Below are 14,973 nucleotides of genomic sequence, written 5' to 3' on the forward strand. Positions count from 1 at the left end.
AAATCCAGGCTCAGACACTTAGCACCCACCCAGAAACACCTGGCCGTGTAACCTTGAGCAAGTTACTTAACCCTGATTGCTTAAAAAAAAAAAGGACATGAATGCTTTGGTATGGGTATGAAAAGCAAGGCGTTTCTGGATGTTGTCTGGCATAACTCTTTGGTGTGTGTGTGTGTATTACTAAGAATGACGTCATCCTGATTTTCTATCGGGGATACTCCTATTGCCTCACTAACATGAATAGAAAGCAGTTCTCCAGGGGCTCCAAGAAAAACTACAGCAAAGCACTGATTAACCTGCTCGTGGGGCCACATCCAATTCACAGACAATGGAAAGAGCACAAAACCAAATGAGTAACACCAATAAAATAAAACAATTTATTGTGTAAACGTTAAAAAAGTTGATAGACAAAATGATAAGTTATCCCAATTGTTTGCATTGATTGACTGCAGTAAAATCTTTTAACCACTTTTTCACAGTAATTTTCCTACCACCTTGTTTTACCTGAATTAAGACATTTGTGGCCAGAGGATATTTGGAACAGACACTTTTTGTCTAAATACCACAAAGCACTTAAGGGCTACTGGTGGCTGAATCCTTAATTGGTATGCATAAGACATTAGCAACAACCAGAGGCACCCCCAGTTACAATGTTAAGCCAAGACTTTAGTTTGGGCCGTTAACAGACCTTCAACTAGATCATCTTTTCTTATTAGACCTCTGTTTAAAAAAACTCTTGGGCAGCTAGGTGGCACAGGGGATAGAGCACCGGCCCTGGAGTCAGGAGGACCTGAGTTCAAATCCAGCCTCAGACATTTGACACTTAGTAGCTGTGTGACCCTGGGCAAGTCACTTAATCCCAATTGCTTTGCCAAAAAAAACCCTAAAACAAAAAAAAACCACCTCTCAACGTAGTAACAACCCCAGGTAACAACTTGTCAAATTCAGCCTGGCTATGCAGACTGGTGGCTTTTTCTCAGCTGGACAAACATGTCTATGCTAGCAGACTTCTCATCTCAAACAAGTCTCATTCTAGAGGGTGCATGTTGTCTCCCAGGCTTAGAACAGTTCAGATACCCTCTGAGCAACCATAGAGGTGGGGCTGTCTTGTTACAAGTTAAAAATTGGGATAAGAAGTGGGTTTTCAAAACCAGGTGGTAAGGGCCTAGAAAAATGGTGAGAATGCTTTAATTAGATACCTGTCTTTAGGAAAATGAAAAAATAAATTTTAATCATCAAGGGATCTAGGAATCACTTGAACTAGCCTGAACTGTTCTTCAACTGCATGACTGATTCACACCAGACTGTCCCACTGTAAGCAGCTGTAACCATTGCTGGCATATAGCAGGCTGAAGGAAGTCCTTAGTTTCAAAGGGACAGACTGACTGAGATGGCAGGAAATTTAGCTATTGGTGATATCTTAAAATGAAAATTGACTCTCATGTGTGACTTGCACATGCTACATCCAAATGTATAGAAAATATATAACTTTTAATTCCTATCCTACTTTATTCCCTTACATCACGCAAAAGCTTTGGTCAAAGAGAGGCAACTTCTCTATATCCAGAACCTTCTGAACCTGTGAAGTGTATCTGTCCCAGTGGTATCTTCATTCTTCCTGGCCAGGAAGGCCTTTGACAGAAAGGCAGCATTTAAGCACAGCTTTATCTTCAGGACAGAAGTATAGCCAACAAAAGAAAAACAGGAGGGGAAATCCAAATACTCTTAAAAACGAAGCATTCTAGCCAAACATTACAAAGACGGTCCGGATGAATGAACACGCAGCTGATGACTGCGGAGGCAGGCATTCAAGTTCATTCAAGTGCGGGTGATTTTGTCGGGGGGCATGAATCCACTGTCCCCCAGGGTCCTTAGTGCCACCCTTCCACTTGGACGGATCACCAGATGGGTTATGCTGCCATTATTAAGGGACATCCGCAGCCAGCCCTCAGGAGGGAATTGTAGTGCTCTTGAAGAGGAAAATGGTAGAACCATTAGCCCCTGCTATACAGATCAGACATACAGAAACAGGGCTAACAAACATACTAACATACCCCTTCCCACAAGTAGCGGCATGCACTAGATGGACAAAAATTGCCAAAATTATAATATCAAAAGTTAACACAAGGCTATTCAAAAACACTGTGTGGTTGTAGAAAAAAAAACCTTTTGGAAAGCAATATGGCAATACACAACACTAGCAACCACTTTATAACAGCAAAAAATGTGACACTATAATTCAGAGTATGTGAAAAAAATTATGGCATGTTAACATAAAATAGGGCACCATAAAAATATGAACACAAGAAAAGAAAGGACTTGAAATGATTCAGAGTGTCAGGTCATAGAATATATTTAGAGCTGACAGGGTCTTTGGATGTGGGCAAGTGGGAAGTCTGAACCCAAACCCTCCAGCTCCCAAGTTAGCATTCTTTCCCCAGCAACAGGATTCAAATGGCATAAGAACTAAAAAGCTTAATGAATTAGCCTGAGCTGTGGAAAGGGGGCATGGAATAAATTTACGTGTATGACTCTAAGATACAGTAAATGTTTGGGGCTTTGAGTATGATTCTGTTCCTCATTTGTTTTTTGGTGAAATATAGAACAAAGATAACAAAATCAGGCAGGACTTTATATAGTCTTAGTAAAGTACAGAAGTTAATGAGGCCTCTTCTTTTTTAAGCCAGTGTTTCCTCCAAAACCCCCAGGATGCTGACTAGAGGAAGAAAGTGTTCAGTCTAATGAGTAGCACTACAGTCTAGACACTAATGACAGAGCCCTGTTCTGGACTGCTCTGAGAATATACTGATGCAAGATGACTGCCACCCCAAATTCAAAATAAAGGACAAAAACCACAGCTTTACTATCTGTAGTTCGTGATGACCCCTCCTGACAAGACACGATGGATGGACTCAGGCTACCCACTAGGAAGACATTTTTAGACATGTCCAATTCAGGAGTGTTACTGGGGTTTTGTTTTTCTTTTTCAGTTGGGAGGAAGGAAGGGAAGAGGGAGAAGTAGATCTTTTGTTAATTGAAAAAAAATTTTTCTAGTAAAAAAAATCTAGTTCCTTCTGACAGGGAGCTGGAAGGGACATCAGAAGGCATTCCAGGCACTCATTTTATAGATGAGGAAAGTGAGGCCAAGAGAAGTCAAGTGATTTACCAGTGTCACAAAGGCAGAGTTGGCAGGGCCAGCATTTAATGCTTCACTCCAGTAAAGCTGCCTTTTCTACTATACCATACTACGTCCCTTAAACAGCTGCTCATGAACCACTGTTTTCAGTGGTAACCAATCACAAACTAAAGACAAACTAAGGACACACAAGAATTGGTAACCATTATAGTCCCATACAAGATACCCCAAAAGTCTTAGTGCAAGTTTTAAGATTTAATAGTTAAGAATTTTGGGATACCCTGTATGAGGGAGAAGGGCATAAGTATTTATAGCACCTACTATGTACCAGGAGCTTTAAAAAAAAAAACAATCTCACTTGATACTTAGAGCAATTCTGCAATGTAGGAATTATGATGATCCTCATCTTAACAAAGAAACCGAGGCACAGAGAGGAGGTGAAGTGACTGGCCCAGGGTCACACATCTAGTAAGTGTCTAAGGCAAGACCTGAACTCAGGGCTTTGTGATTTCAGGCCGAGTGTTTTCCCCACAGTGCCACCTAGATGTGTAGAAATAAAATTATCAAGGAAGCTCAGCACTAGCCACACAGGGAGCTCCTGTCATTACCTGCAGACAATGTAGCGGATGACATTGGCGTGACACACAAAGATTTCATAGCTGTCTTCTTCCTGTTTGGCATCTGCACGATGGATGAAGTTCCGAAATGCAGCCTCGATACGGGCTCCATCCTCATAATACTGCTAAGGGCAGACATCAGGGAGTCACAGCCTGTTAACGAGCTGTCTGGCAGAGACACCCCTTCTGACCCCTGGGTGAGGAATACAAAGCCCAGTCGTGAGGTGGCCCATCTAAGATGGGAGAGTGGGATAGGGCCTCAGAAAGAAAAGCATCTGGCTACACGTGAAAGTGGAGCAGAGAGACTACCTGGAGACAAAGCCTCATCACTGCTTCACAGTGTTGTCTCTTCCAAGCCAATGTCGACCCCCAGATTAAAAGCCACCCAGAAAAAGAAGATTGTTTTGTTTGTTTACCCGGGCTTCTGGCTTCCAGTCAGATACAGGAGGATCAGGTTCAATGGGAGCACCTTCCCGTAGCAGGTCAGTGCTGATTCTGTTGACTCCTGCAGAGAAAGGCGCAGTGCCCCTATTATGGTGATGGTGCTGGGGAATGGGGCCTATTATGTACACTAGGCATCAATGACCCAGCAAGCTGGAGTCAGTCTGGAAAACATTCCTAAGCTGAGTTAGGCTTCAGGGCCTCAGTATCCCAAGGGACCAGCCTTGACTAGCCAGGTTATAGCAACACCACTCTTAGTCTAGACAACACTAGTAACAGAAAAAGCAAGTCGTGCTCTCAACTATTTTTTAGTCAAAGGTGAAACAGAAGCTATTAGTGTGTCCAAGTCACAAGTCTTCACTCTCCAGGACAGCCTGGGCATGTTCATTCCAGGAGGGGTTTGATGACCCTTAAGAAATCCATGTTACTTCACTTTTCTTCCCTTGTGTTTTCTATGTATGAAAAAGAGACAGCCCAGGCCTCCTCAATATTGCCACATCTAGTCCAACCCCTCACTTTATAAATGAAATGAGTTGTGCATTCCAGTGGAAATAGACTGAAAGGTCAGAAAGCCCAGGATTCAAACGTACCTCCAATACTTCTCTGAGTTTTGGTACCTGGACAAGTCACTTCAGCTGAGAGACTATTTCTCCAACTATAAAATGGGGATAACAGCCCCTCCCTCACAAGATGACAGAAAGGCTCGCTCGGTAGACTTTACTGACTTTAAAGTACTAAAGGGTGGCTATGATTAGTTACACATTTTTACTTATACAAATAGGGAGGTGAGAATATTCCCAGACAGAATGCAGTCACCTACCTGGCAGGTGCTTGGAGATGATGTCAGTTGTTTCTATTGCTCGGGTCATGGAAGAGTGCACGATCTTATCAAACTTCACGCCCAAGCTAGCTAAGCGACCACCAGTCAGTTCAGCCTGTTCACGACCTTAAAGTTGAAACAGATGGTAGAGTACTCTTTGACTCAGCACACACAGTCAAGACAGAAGCAAGTTTGGGATGTTTTGTTTCAACATGTGCAGAGATAAATATCTGCTTTGGTTACCTACCAGACTTGGTTACCCCTTACATTCAGCTAGGATAGTCATCCACAACCGGAACACCCAACTAACTAGTCACAAGCATCAGGGCCACTAAACATTTCATTCATTAAACCTGCATATCTGCACAGTGTGAGCTGTGGCCCACATACCAAGTCTTTGGAAAGGCTCTTGGGAAAAGCAAGCCCCTTTTTATATATGCCTACCTGGATGTGGCTCCATTTGAGTAATGTAGCACTGAGCTTGCCCTTGGGACAGTAAGGAAAACAGCTTGAGCTGGGGGACTGCCTGGAATATTCCGCACACCTTCCTCCTTCCACCATGGAATCCCCAGCTCCCTCTGTGCCCTTGACAGACTGTCACCCTGACTACAAGGGTTAGTTTGTATATGCATTCGTGAAGTCAATGCTTAGCCCACAGGAGGTACTTAACTAACAAAGGCCTGCTGTATCAGACAGTATGTAGAAATCTGAGTCCGAGTTGAAATTCTCTACATAAGCTGTTAGTTTTAAAAGATTCCTGGGAGCTAAAAAGGATGGATGGGAGTGCAGTAGGCTAAGAATAAACCTGTGATGTTCCCAAAGACCAGACTGTCCTGAGGGAAGTTTGAGGAGGGCAAAGGCAGCAGGTCACAGAAGCATGTATTAGCATCATCACTAGTCAGCAGTCTTTCCTCTAGAAAAATAAGGTTCATCATAAGCAAGGGCCCAAGAGGGCTGTGGGTTGAAGGCCCACGTACCCAGTTCAGTCAGAGTTCGATCCTTATCAAGGGAGCCATCCAGATTGTACTGGGAATGCCTGATCAGGAAGATGTGGCGAGTGGCTCTGGCTTTGAAGTTATCTAGCTTGGATGTTATCTCCTCTTCACCAGTTTCTGTGCTTCTTTTCCTCAGGTTGACAAGAGACCGTGGTTCTCGCCTAATTTTCAAAAATAAGACATTTTATCCTGTGACTTTCTATGTAATTCCCCTCTGAGCATATTTTATAAGAATATTGTGCATCCCAACTTCAGACTGACAGATTACTCATGAACTAAACCTGGTATCTAAGTAGTTAAATGTAAGAGTTGGAATCAGGCAGCTCTGTGCTCCGATCCCATTTAGCATTTAAATAAGTAAATTTACTTTTTTAGGTTTTAGTCAATTAACAGTTTTTGCATTTGTAAAAATAATGGATACCCTAACTTCTTTCCAAAAAAATCATTCCATTTTAGAGGCAGGTGTAGAAAGTCAAGATAGTTAATTTTTAAAAAATTTGATTTGTGAAATAAATTCTAGAGTAAGTACTATTGTAGCTTTGAAATATAGTTTTTCTGAAAACAAACTAGAATTAGAAATAGCTGCAGGAAACAAAGCACAGGATATAAGTGGACTTTTAAAATTAGCCTTAACCTGATTAAAAAATATTTAAATTCCAGTCCTTAAAAATGAAATTGGTTCATTGGATTTCTAGCCTACAAATCCTGGCTCTGCACTTGAAATACCCGTGTGACCTTGGCCAAGTCACTTACCCTCAGTTTCCTCATCTGAAAAAAAGAGGGGACCAGATTGGACTAGCCAAGCTCTAAGGGCCCTTTCTGTCTGTATTCCATCTCTTCTGGTTGAGGAATCGCTTCTCTTGCACTCCCAAACACTGGGCCCTATCCTTCTTTGATGCTCCACTTCCTCATCTGTAAAAGCAGGTCTGCACTAGATAATAATAGCTAGCTAGCTAGCATAGTGACTTAGTCCTACCAAATATTGCAAATATTCTCTCCCTGTATTCTCACAACAGCTTTGGGAGGTAGGTGCAATTGTTATCCCCATTTTATAGGAAACTGAGGCTGGATATGACCTCAGGTCTTTCTGACTCCGGGGTCAATGGTCACCAACCAGACTCTTAGGATTGCTAAGGTTCTTTCCAACTCTAAAAACAGAATCATTCATTTTTTTTTTACTGAGCTTGTCCTCAACATTAACAGTAACACGGGTTTGCTGACTTGCTTGTCAGAAGCACTGATGAGTATAAAGCGTCACATCCAGTCAAGCTTGTTCCTTTATCTGCACTCCTTCCTAATGAGTATTTTGTTTTGTCCAGACCTCAGAGTCTATCAGTTCATCAATGTAGGAAACCTCAGAACTGTCTTTTCATAGGCTCCACCCAGACAGATCAGGAATTCCTGCTGCACAGACTCAGAGAGCTGGCCAGGCCCGCAGAGGTCACAAGGCTAATAAGGGATGGGTCAGATGGGTCAGAAGCAAATTGAAAACCCAGGTCTGGCTGCCCACAAGACCTGGTGTTCACGAAGCCCAAGAGTCACTCATCACTGTCCCAGGTTCTTGGAGAACACCTGCCAAGTAAATGTCCACGATCTCCCACACTTCTGGGAAAAATCGGGACGGACAGACGGTTCTAGGCCCTAGCCCGCGGAGAGCCCGGGTTCTAGGCCCCAGCCCGCTGAGGGCCTGCAGCAGGCAATGTCACCACTGGCCATTTCCACTTGTCAGCACCCGGTCTGGGAAGGTGCCTGGGCTCTGCCGGTGCCAGGGCACCTTGTGCCCTCCTATCTCCTCCCGCTGTCCTCTCCAAACCCCGACCTCTCCCTGGAGCAGATAGCCGCTCAAATCCACCCCGCTTTAAAGCCCGGCTCACATAAAGTCTTCCCAGGCTCCTCAAGCCAGAACTGATTCCTCACTCCTTTTCAAGGGGCGATAGCAGGGAGAACCCGACCACGGAGTTTCTTTCAGCTTCCCCTACCCAACACTTGGCATGGATGCCCGTGGGGCGGCAGAGGCTAAAACGAAATGCTTGCTGCCTTGAACCAAAGCACTTTGCCGCCTGGCCCTGCAAACAGCCGGTGCTTAATAAATGTTCGCTTTCTGGCTTTGGGCTAAATGAGGGTGCTGATTCTGCACGGCTCATCCCCTCCTAACGGCAGAATTAAGGCTGCGGCCGGGGCTGAGAAGACAAAGAGCCCCTTTCTAGCTCCCTCCCCAGGAGTCCCCGGCTCTCTAGGGCACACCACCACTAGTGATCCCCCTGCTTCCCCCTTCTTCTGAGCTCAGGAAACACCCTATTTTCGAGGCCCTTTCCTAATTTAACAAAGGTGAAAGGAAGCCGTCCCTTCCTGACTTAACTAGAAGCCCTTGTCGGACTACATAAAGATCGCTATCTCCTAGCGATGCAATTCACTACGAACATCGGGGCGCTCCGCTTAATGAAAGGTGTCCATCAGCACGCAGTGAGGCGGGCCTCCCGGGCAGCCCAATTGCACCCCACTGCTCTCGGCGGGCCCTTCACCTCCCGCCTTCGCCACCTGTTGCCATCCCCCTCCTCGATCGCCCAGGCCGTCCCGGGGCGCTTCCTCCCGGATCGCCGGTTCGGTGATCCTGGAAGCGATCTCGGGGCCATCTGGTCCACCCGCGCCCTTTACAGATGGGGGAAACTGAGGCCCAGGGAAAAGGGCCTCGCTCCGCCGTCCTTACTTGTCCCAGTTGCTGTCCCACACGCCGCTGGCGGGCCCCGGGCGCACCCGCTCCGCCCACGTCGGGGCTTCCGGGCTGGCCCAGCGGGACTCGGCGTCCGAGCCGCCCGCCCCGCGCGGCTTCCCCACGGCCACTGCCGAGAAGAGCACGGCGGCCGAGCCTCCCGCCAGCCCGCAGGCCGCCAGCTTCAGCGCCTGCCGGAACGCCATCCCGCGGGGCCGGGCCTGGGCCGCCTCCCGCCTCCTCCGGCCGCCGCCGTCACCGCCTCCTCACGCTTCGGCTCCGACCCGGGCTGCCGCCACCGGAGAAGCGCAGGCGCTCTGGCCATGGATGGCGCGCGCCCAGGGACAAACTTCCCGGCCACCAGCTCCGCCCACAAGCCTGAGCTCCGGCTTCAAGGCGAAGCTCGCGAGCCGAGTGAGTGAAGAAGGGGCGGGGGCAAAGTGACGCGACGGGGAGGAGGGGAGGGACCAGCTGTGGCCCCGCCCCCACGTGGTGGGGGAGGCGGGGAAGCCTCAGTGGCCCAGGAGCCTGGGAAGTGGGTGGGAGGCAGGAAGGGCGCTTCCCTCCAGGAGCTCGATTGCTATCTGTCTGCTCCCGCCCGCCCGCGCAACCCACGCATCTGTTGGGAATGGGGAAACTGAGCTAGGCTGCTGCGCTGTTTACATCGGCTCCAGTGCAAAGCTCCTTCTGCAGCCTCTAAATTGTGGCGCCCCCCATCACCTCCTGGAGCCTCAGCCAGAATTCTCGGTCCTGTACTCTGCAACTCCGGCCTCTGGCTGGCCGTTATTGTAAGCTCCCCGAGGGCATGCTTGTAACCCCAGTGCTTAGCACATAGTAGGCGCTTAATAAATGTTTTTAGAACACAACACCCTCCATCTCCCAACTCCTGGCATTTTCAGCAACCCAATAATAATGATATTTATCATAGTAACTAATATTTGTGCAACACTTACTATGTGCCAAGCACTGTGATAAACACTTTACAGTCTTTATCTCATCCCAACAACTCTAGCAGGTAGACACTGCTATCCACATTTTACAGATGAGGAAACTGGGGAAGAGGTCCAACGACTTACCCAGGGTCAAACAGCTAGTGAGTATCTGAGGCAACGTTTGAACTCAGGTCTTCCTAATTCCAGGCCAAGTGCTCTATTCACTTTGCCACCCATGCATTTGCCAATACACATTTTATTAGTGGTTTACTATGTTTCAGCTGCCTCCCCTCTGCCTCCTGGCTTCCAGGTCTCCCTTTGAGTCTAAGATAAAATCCTACCTTTTGCCAAGAAGCCGTTCACCAGTCCCAGCATAGCATAGTGCCAGGGGTGGGGAACCTGCAGCCTGGAGGTCACATGTGACCCTCTAGGTCCTTGGGTGTGGCCCTTTGACTGACTCCAAACTTCACAAACTTCCCCATAATAAAAGTATTTGTTCTGTAGAACTCAGACTCAGTGACTTGCCTGTGATCACAAGATATTAAATGTCTAAAGCATGATTTGAATGTCTTCCTGACTCCAAGACCAATAATCTATCCACCTAGCTGCCTAGTATATTAGTGTGCCTGTGACATGCATCTCTTCTGGGTTAGCTTCTGACCATGTCATATTTCTTCATGTTAACTGTATAAATTGTTTTCTTGGTTCTGCCCACCATACTCTGCATCAGTTCACACTAGTCTTCCCAGATTTTCTGAATCCATATCATTCATCATTTCTTACCGTTCAATAGTATTCCTTCACATTCACATGCTATATATAACTTGTTCAATTATTCCCCCAACTGACAGGCATCCCCTCTGTTTCCAATTCTTTGCCATCACAAAAAAAGTTGCTAAATGTTTATGTACACACAGGTCTTTTTCTTCTGTCTTTGATCTCTTTGGGGTAGGCTTGATAATCATTAAATATCATCTTTTTGGCCAAAGTCTGAATTAATCATACAGACTGCTTTGCCTTGCTTTTAAAAATGCCTTTTTTCCTGTGTCAGCAACTCCAGAGACCAGATATGGCTGGAAGTGGGGTTTTCTGCTATCTTGGAACATCCTGAGATCATAAATTCCAAAGGGACCCTGCTTTGTCTTTGCTCTCTGAGTGAGTTTGGAGAATACCTCTTCTTATGTCAACAAAGCCAGACAAGGTTTACTTTATGGTATTTAATGATGAGACCTTTAACTAGAGGCATTAACTTGAGTAATGCGACTTTTTCTTATCTTATCTTAATATTTTTTGGACATATACTATGTTATGGAATGTTAATGGTAAAGAAAACACAGATATCCTGGGTCATAATTTCAATTGACACTTTGTCAACTCTCCTATTTTATTGAATCTACCATCTATTCAATTAAGAAAATTCCTTTCTCATACAATTATTAAACATTTATGGACATCACAAATTTGTGTGACACAGCCACCCTGAATTGGGATGGTTCCTAAATGTATTTAAGCTTTCTCATTCCTTTGTTCAAGTTAGTTAGGACTTAACTCTCCTAATTCCTTGTACAAATCAGCTGATCTTAAGGGAATAAAAGCTGTAACTGTATATCACCTAGCCTGTTGTCTCCTTTGACCAAAATTTTTTAAAGGTTTATAAGCTATAGCAGCAGTATTGCTGGGTCAGAGGGTATGCACAGTTTAATAGCTTTTGGGGCATAATTCCAAATTGCTTTACAGAATTGTCTGACCGGTTCACACCTCTACCAACAGTTCGTTTTAGCATAGTTACTTTCCCACATCCCGTCTAGCATTTGCTATTTTACTTTTTTGTCATCTTAGCCAATCTGATGAGTGTTGAGTGGCACCCCAGAATTGTTTTAATATGTGTTTCTCCAATTACTAGAAATTTAGAACATTTTTTCATATGGCTATAGATAGCTTGGAATTCTTCCTCTGAAAATTGCCTATTTCTATCATTTGACAATATATCTATTATCTCCATCTAAATAATCATTTAATTTAGCATGTGACTTATAATACAGTACCCAGGAGGAAAACTTCCTTGAACCTTCCAGCTTCCTCAAGGTGGGGACCAGGTGTTCTTTGTTCTTCTGGAGCACTGCCAGTGGAGATTCTGGAGCAGAGTCTACCACCGGGTTAATTGGTAAATGCTTATTAAATTGGAGCTTGGTGTTTTCTATTCCATGATCCCTCTCCTTGTCTCTTCATTTCTGTGGAGATCCTCAAGCTTAGGAGACCATTTATAGAAACAGAATCTACCAGAGAAAATGCTGTTGATTCTGACATGGGAAATTCATTTTTCCTTCATTTGGGTTTGGAATGAGTTTCTCATTTTTGTGTGGGACAGGACAGAAGTTACTCAGCAGGTTAGAAGGAGGCTGTCTCTATCTTGTGAGAAAGTTCTTTTTTTTTTTTAATTGTTCTTTTCTTTCTGAACCAACACCAAATAAAGCATTTCCATGTACAAAGTAAAACATACAAAGCAGATTGTGGATGAAACAGTGAATCTCTATTACATCCAGCTTGCTTTTCCTTCTAAGTACATAATAGATTCATCATTAGACTTTCAAAGTTTTTCTACTTATCTTGTTACCTATTTTTTGCTTTCTGAACATTTTTTCCTTTCTTTCTTTTTAGTTTTCAATATTCACTTTTATAAGATTGTGATTTCTAAATTTCCCTCCCCTCCCTCCTTCCCAAGACAGCACACCATCTGATATAGGTTATACACGTACATTCATATTTCCACATTACAAACTTATTTCCCCATCAGTCATGTCATAAAGAAGAATGAGTACCAAAGGGAAAAATTACAAGAAAGAAAAAAAACACTTTTCTCAATATTTAAAAATGCTTCAATGACCCTCAGGTTTCTCTTGTGGTTTTTTGTTTGTTTTTGGCAACTCCATCATTAATGGCACTCTCCTTTTCCCCCTTCTCCCCATTTTGGGAAAAAAAGAAAAGAAAAACAAAGCCCTTGTCACAAATATTCATAGTCAAATAAAGCAGATTCCTACATATCTGAAAAGGTATGGCTTACTCTATACCTGGAGTCCACCAGCCTTCTGTTAGGAGGTGGGTAGGTAGCATTGATGGAGTATGGACCCAAGCCGAGACCTTTTCCCTTTACCCCAAAAGAATTTGAGTCCCATTTGTCCATAGACCCTGGGAAACCCCCACCTTACATTCTCCCTGAATTCTCCCTCTTAATCTGGCTTTTTCATTACCAAATCTGTTACCCTTAACCTTGCCTAGCCTTCCATTACCTGCTTCCCGCCCTCGATCCCACCAAAATCTCATTTTCTTGGTTCCTGGAATCTGATAGCTAGTGAGCCCAATTCCATCAAGATCCTCCTTACACTCCTCCTCAAGACCTACCCTAAACCCCTCCTCTAGTCACCCCAGACGATTTGATCACCCCTGGTTCCCTCCCATAGTTTTCTGTATATGAGATCCATCTGGCCTCCATGAAGTGGCTCTGATTCAATCTAGCTCAGACTCAGTCTATGTCAGATTGTTCTGACCAATTGTCAACACAAATGCTTAGGCTCTTTAAGAGTCTATGGTGAACCTTTAATAAACTTTGTTTTACTTTCATTGAAAAAAGGCATGGGTCGAATTTATTCTGGCAGGACCCAGAGTGTCATTAATTTAGGGTGCCGAGCACCCCTAAACCCCAACATTTTAAACCTCAACAGTGTGGTTTATCACTGGTCCCCTGCTATTGTGGTTGATGATTGCACTGATCAGAGTTTCTGGGTCTTTCAAAGTTGTTTTTCTTTATGACTTTGTGGTAAGCATCTACATTGTTCTCTTGATTCTTCCCACTTTAATTCTACATCAGTTCACACAAGTCTTTTGTGGGGTGAGAACTTTCTGACTAAATCCAAATTTCACAGAACAAATCCCCTTAATAAAAGGATTTGTTCTGTAAAACTTGGACTGAGTCAAAAGGCCACACCCAAGGACCTAGAGGGCCACAAGTAGCTTTCGAGGTCACAGGCTCCCCACCCCTGGGCCAGGGCGGAAAGCAATAATAATAGCTAACATTCATATAGTACTTATTATGTGCCAGACACAATGCTAATCAAATACTTAACAAATATTATCTCACTTAATCCTCCAGCCAACCTTAGGACAAAGGTGCTATTATCCCCATTTTACAGTTTAGGAGGCTGAAGCAAACAAAGATTAAGTGACTTGCCCAGGGTCACACAGCTAGTAAGTGAGCTGAAGCTGAATTTGAACTCAGATCTTCTTGACTATATTGGACAACTAGGTGGTGCAGTGGATAGGGCACCAGGCCTGCATCAGATCTGAGTTCAAATTTGGCCTCAGACACTTACCAGTTCTGTGAACCTGGGCAAGTCACTTCACCCTGTTTGCCTCAGTTTCCTCACGTATAAAATGAGCTGGAGAAGGAAATGGCAAACTGTATCTTAATGTTACTTGCAGCAGCTGTGGAGGTGTAAGACCAATAAACACCAGCACACAAGAGGGCTGCTAACATAGGTTCTCTGGTCTGTTTTTCTAAAGGAAAGACAGTTTCAAAGGTATTGATAATCTAACTTTAATTAAACAATGAGAAAGATATATACATAGAGAGAAGTGAGTTCCCAAGAAAGAATCCAATAGACAGGGCTTCAACTGTCTAAACAGAGTAATAGAACAATTTACATCACCAGATCATGGAGCGCCAATATCTGGGTTCACAAAGCAGGGGTGGGGGCCTTAACAATGGCTTCCTAAAGTCTCTTCTGGTCAAATCACAAAGACTTCAGGAGAACATTCTTCCTATGAGTGAGCCCCAAAGCAAAATACCAACCTCAGAATATATATACACTGTAGGCTCAGAGCGCAAAGGCATCACAACCCAAGGACCAAAAGGTGTGAAAGCCTTCTGGCAAGCAAGCCTCCCAGTGAGCAAGCTTCCCCTTAGGCAACTTCCTCCTCTTAGGCAATATAAATGTCCCTGAATAGATATAGTTTTCACCTGATGGGGCTCTAGGTGACTTAGAATGGAATGAATGTATCACAGCTGTGAACTGGACTGGAGTTCAAAGCAGCAAGACATAGTGATTGAAATACCTGTGTACCTTTAGGCCTGGGAACACAGTCCCTGTTCCAAGGAAAAAAAGGGAACACATGTGGTCACATAGGCCTATTAATGGTGAGGTAAGATCTTCATATTCCATTAACCCTACATAAACCACTCCAGTATCTCTGCCAAGAAAACCCCAAATCAGGTCACAAGAAGTTACATACAACTAAAATGACTTAAACAACAACAGCTTCCTGACT

General features: G+C 44.4%; 1 protein-coding gene across 3 annotated transcripts; it reads right to left on the reverse strand.

Annotated features, from left to right (window-relative positions):
* Window positions 1-354: 354 nt before the first annotated feature.
* PGAM5 (PGAM family member 5, mitochondrial serine/threonine protein phosphatase) lies at window positions 355-8,979 on the reverse strand. 3 transcript variants are annotated; one of them, XM_069090863.1, is made up of 6 exons: window positions 8,717-8,979; window positions 5,992-6,170; window positions 5,015-5,140; window positions 4,170-4,258; window positions 3,745-3,946; window positions 355-1,969 (listed from the first exon to the last, which is right to left on the reverse strand). In XM_069090863.1, exons 1-6 carry the CDS (start codon window positions 8,923-8,925, stop codon window positions 1,911-1,913), a joined length of 864 nt encoding a protein of 287 aa, XP_068946964.1. In that variant the 5' UTR covers window positions 8,926-8,979; the 3' UTR covers window positions 355-1,910. The 3 variants fall into 3 exon arrangements, with proteins under 3 accessions (XP_068946964.1, XP_068946858.1, XP_068946929.1); XM_069090757.1 differs by having other exon boundaries at window positions 3,745-3,878; window positions 8,717-8,952; XM_069090828.1 differs by having other exon boundaries at window positions 3,745-3,875; window positions 8,717-8,949.
* Between the last annotated feature and the right edge of the window lie 5,994 nt (window positions 8,980-14,973).

Source organism: Petaurus breviceps, unplaced genomic scaffold (genome assembly GCF_028583685.1).
Source record: "Petaurus breviceps papuanus isolate PSGF00001 unplaced genomic scaffold, PetGlider_PUasm1.0 103, whole genome shotgun sequence".
NCBI lineage: Eukaryota > Metazoa > Chordata > Mammalia > Diprotodontia > Petauridae > Petaurus > Petaurus breviceps.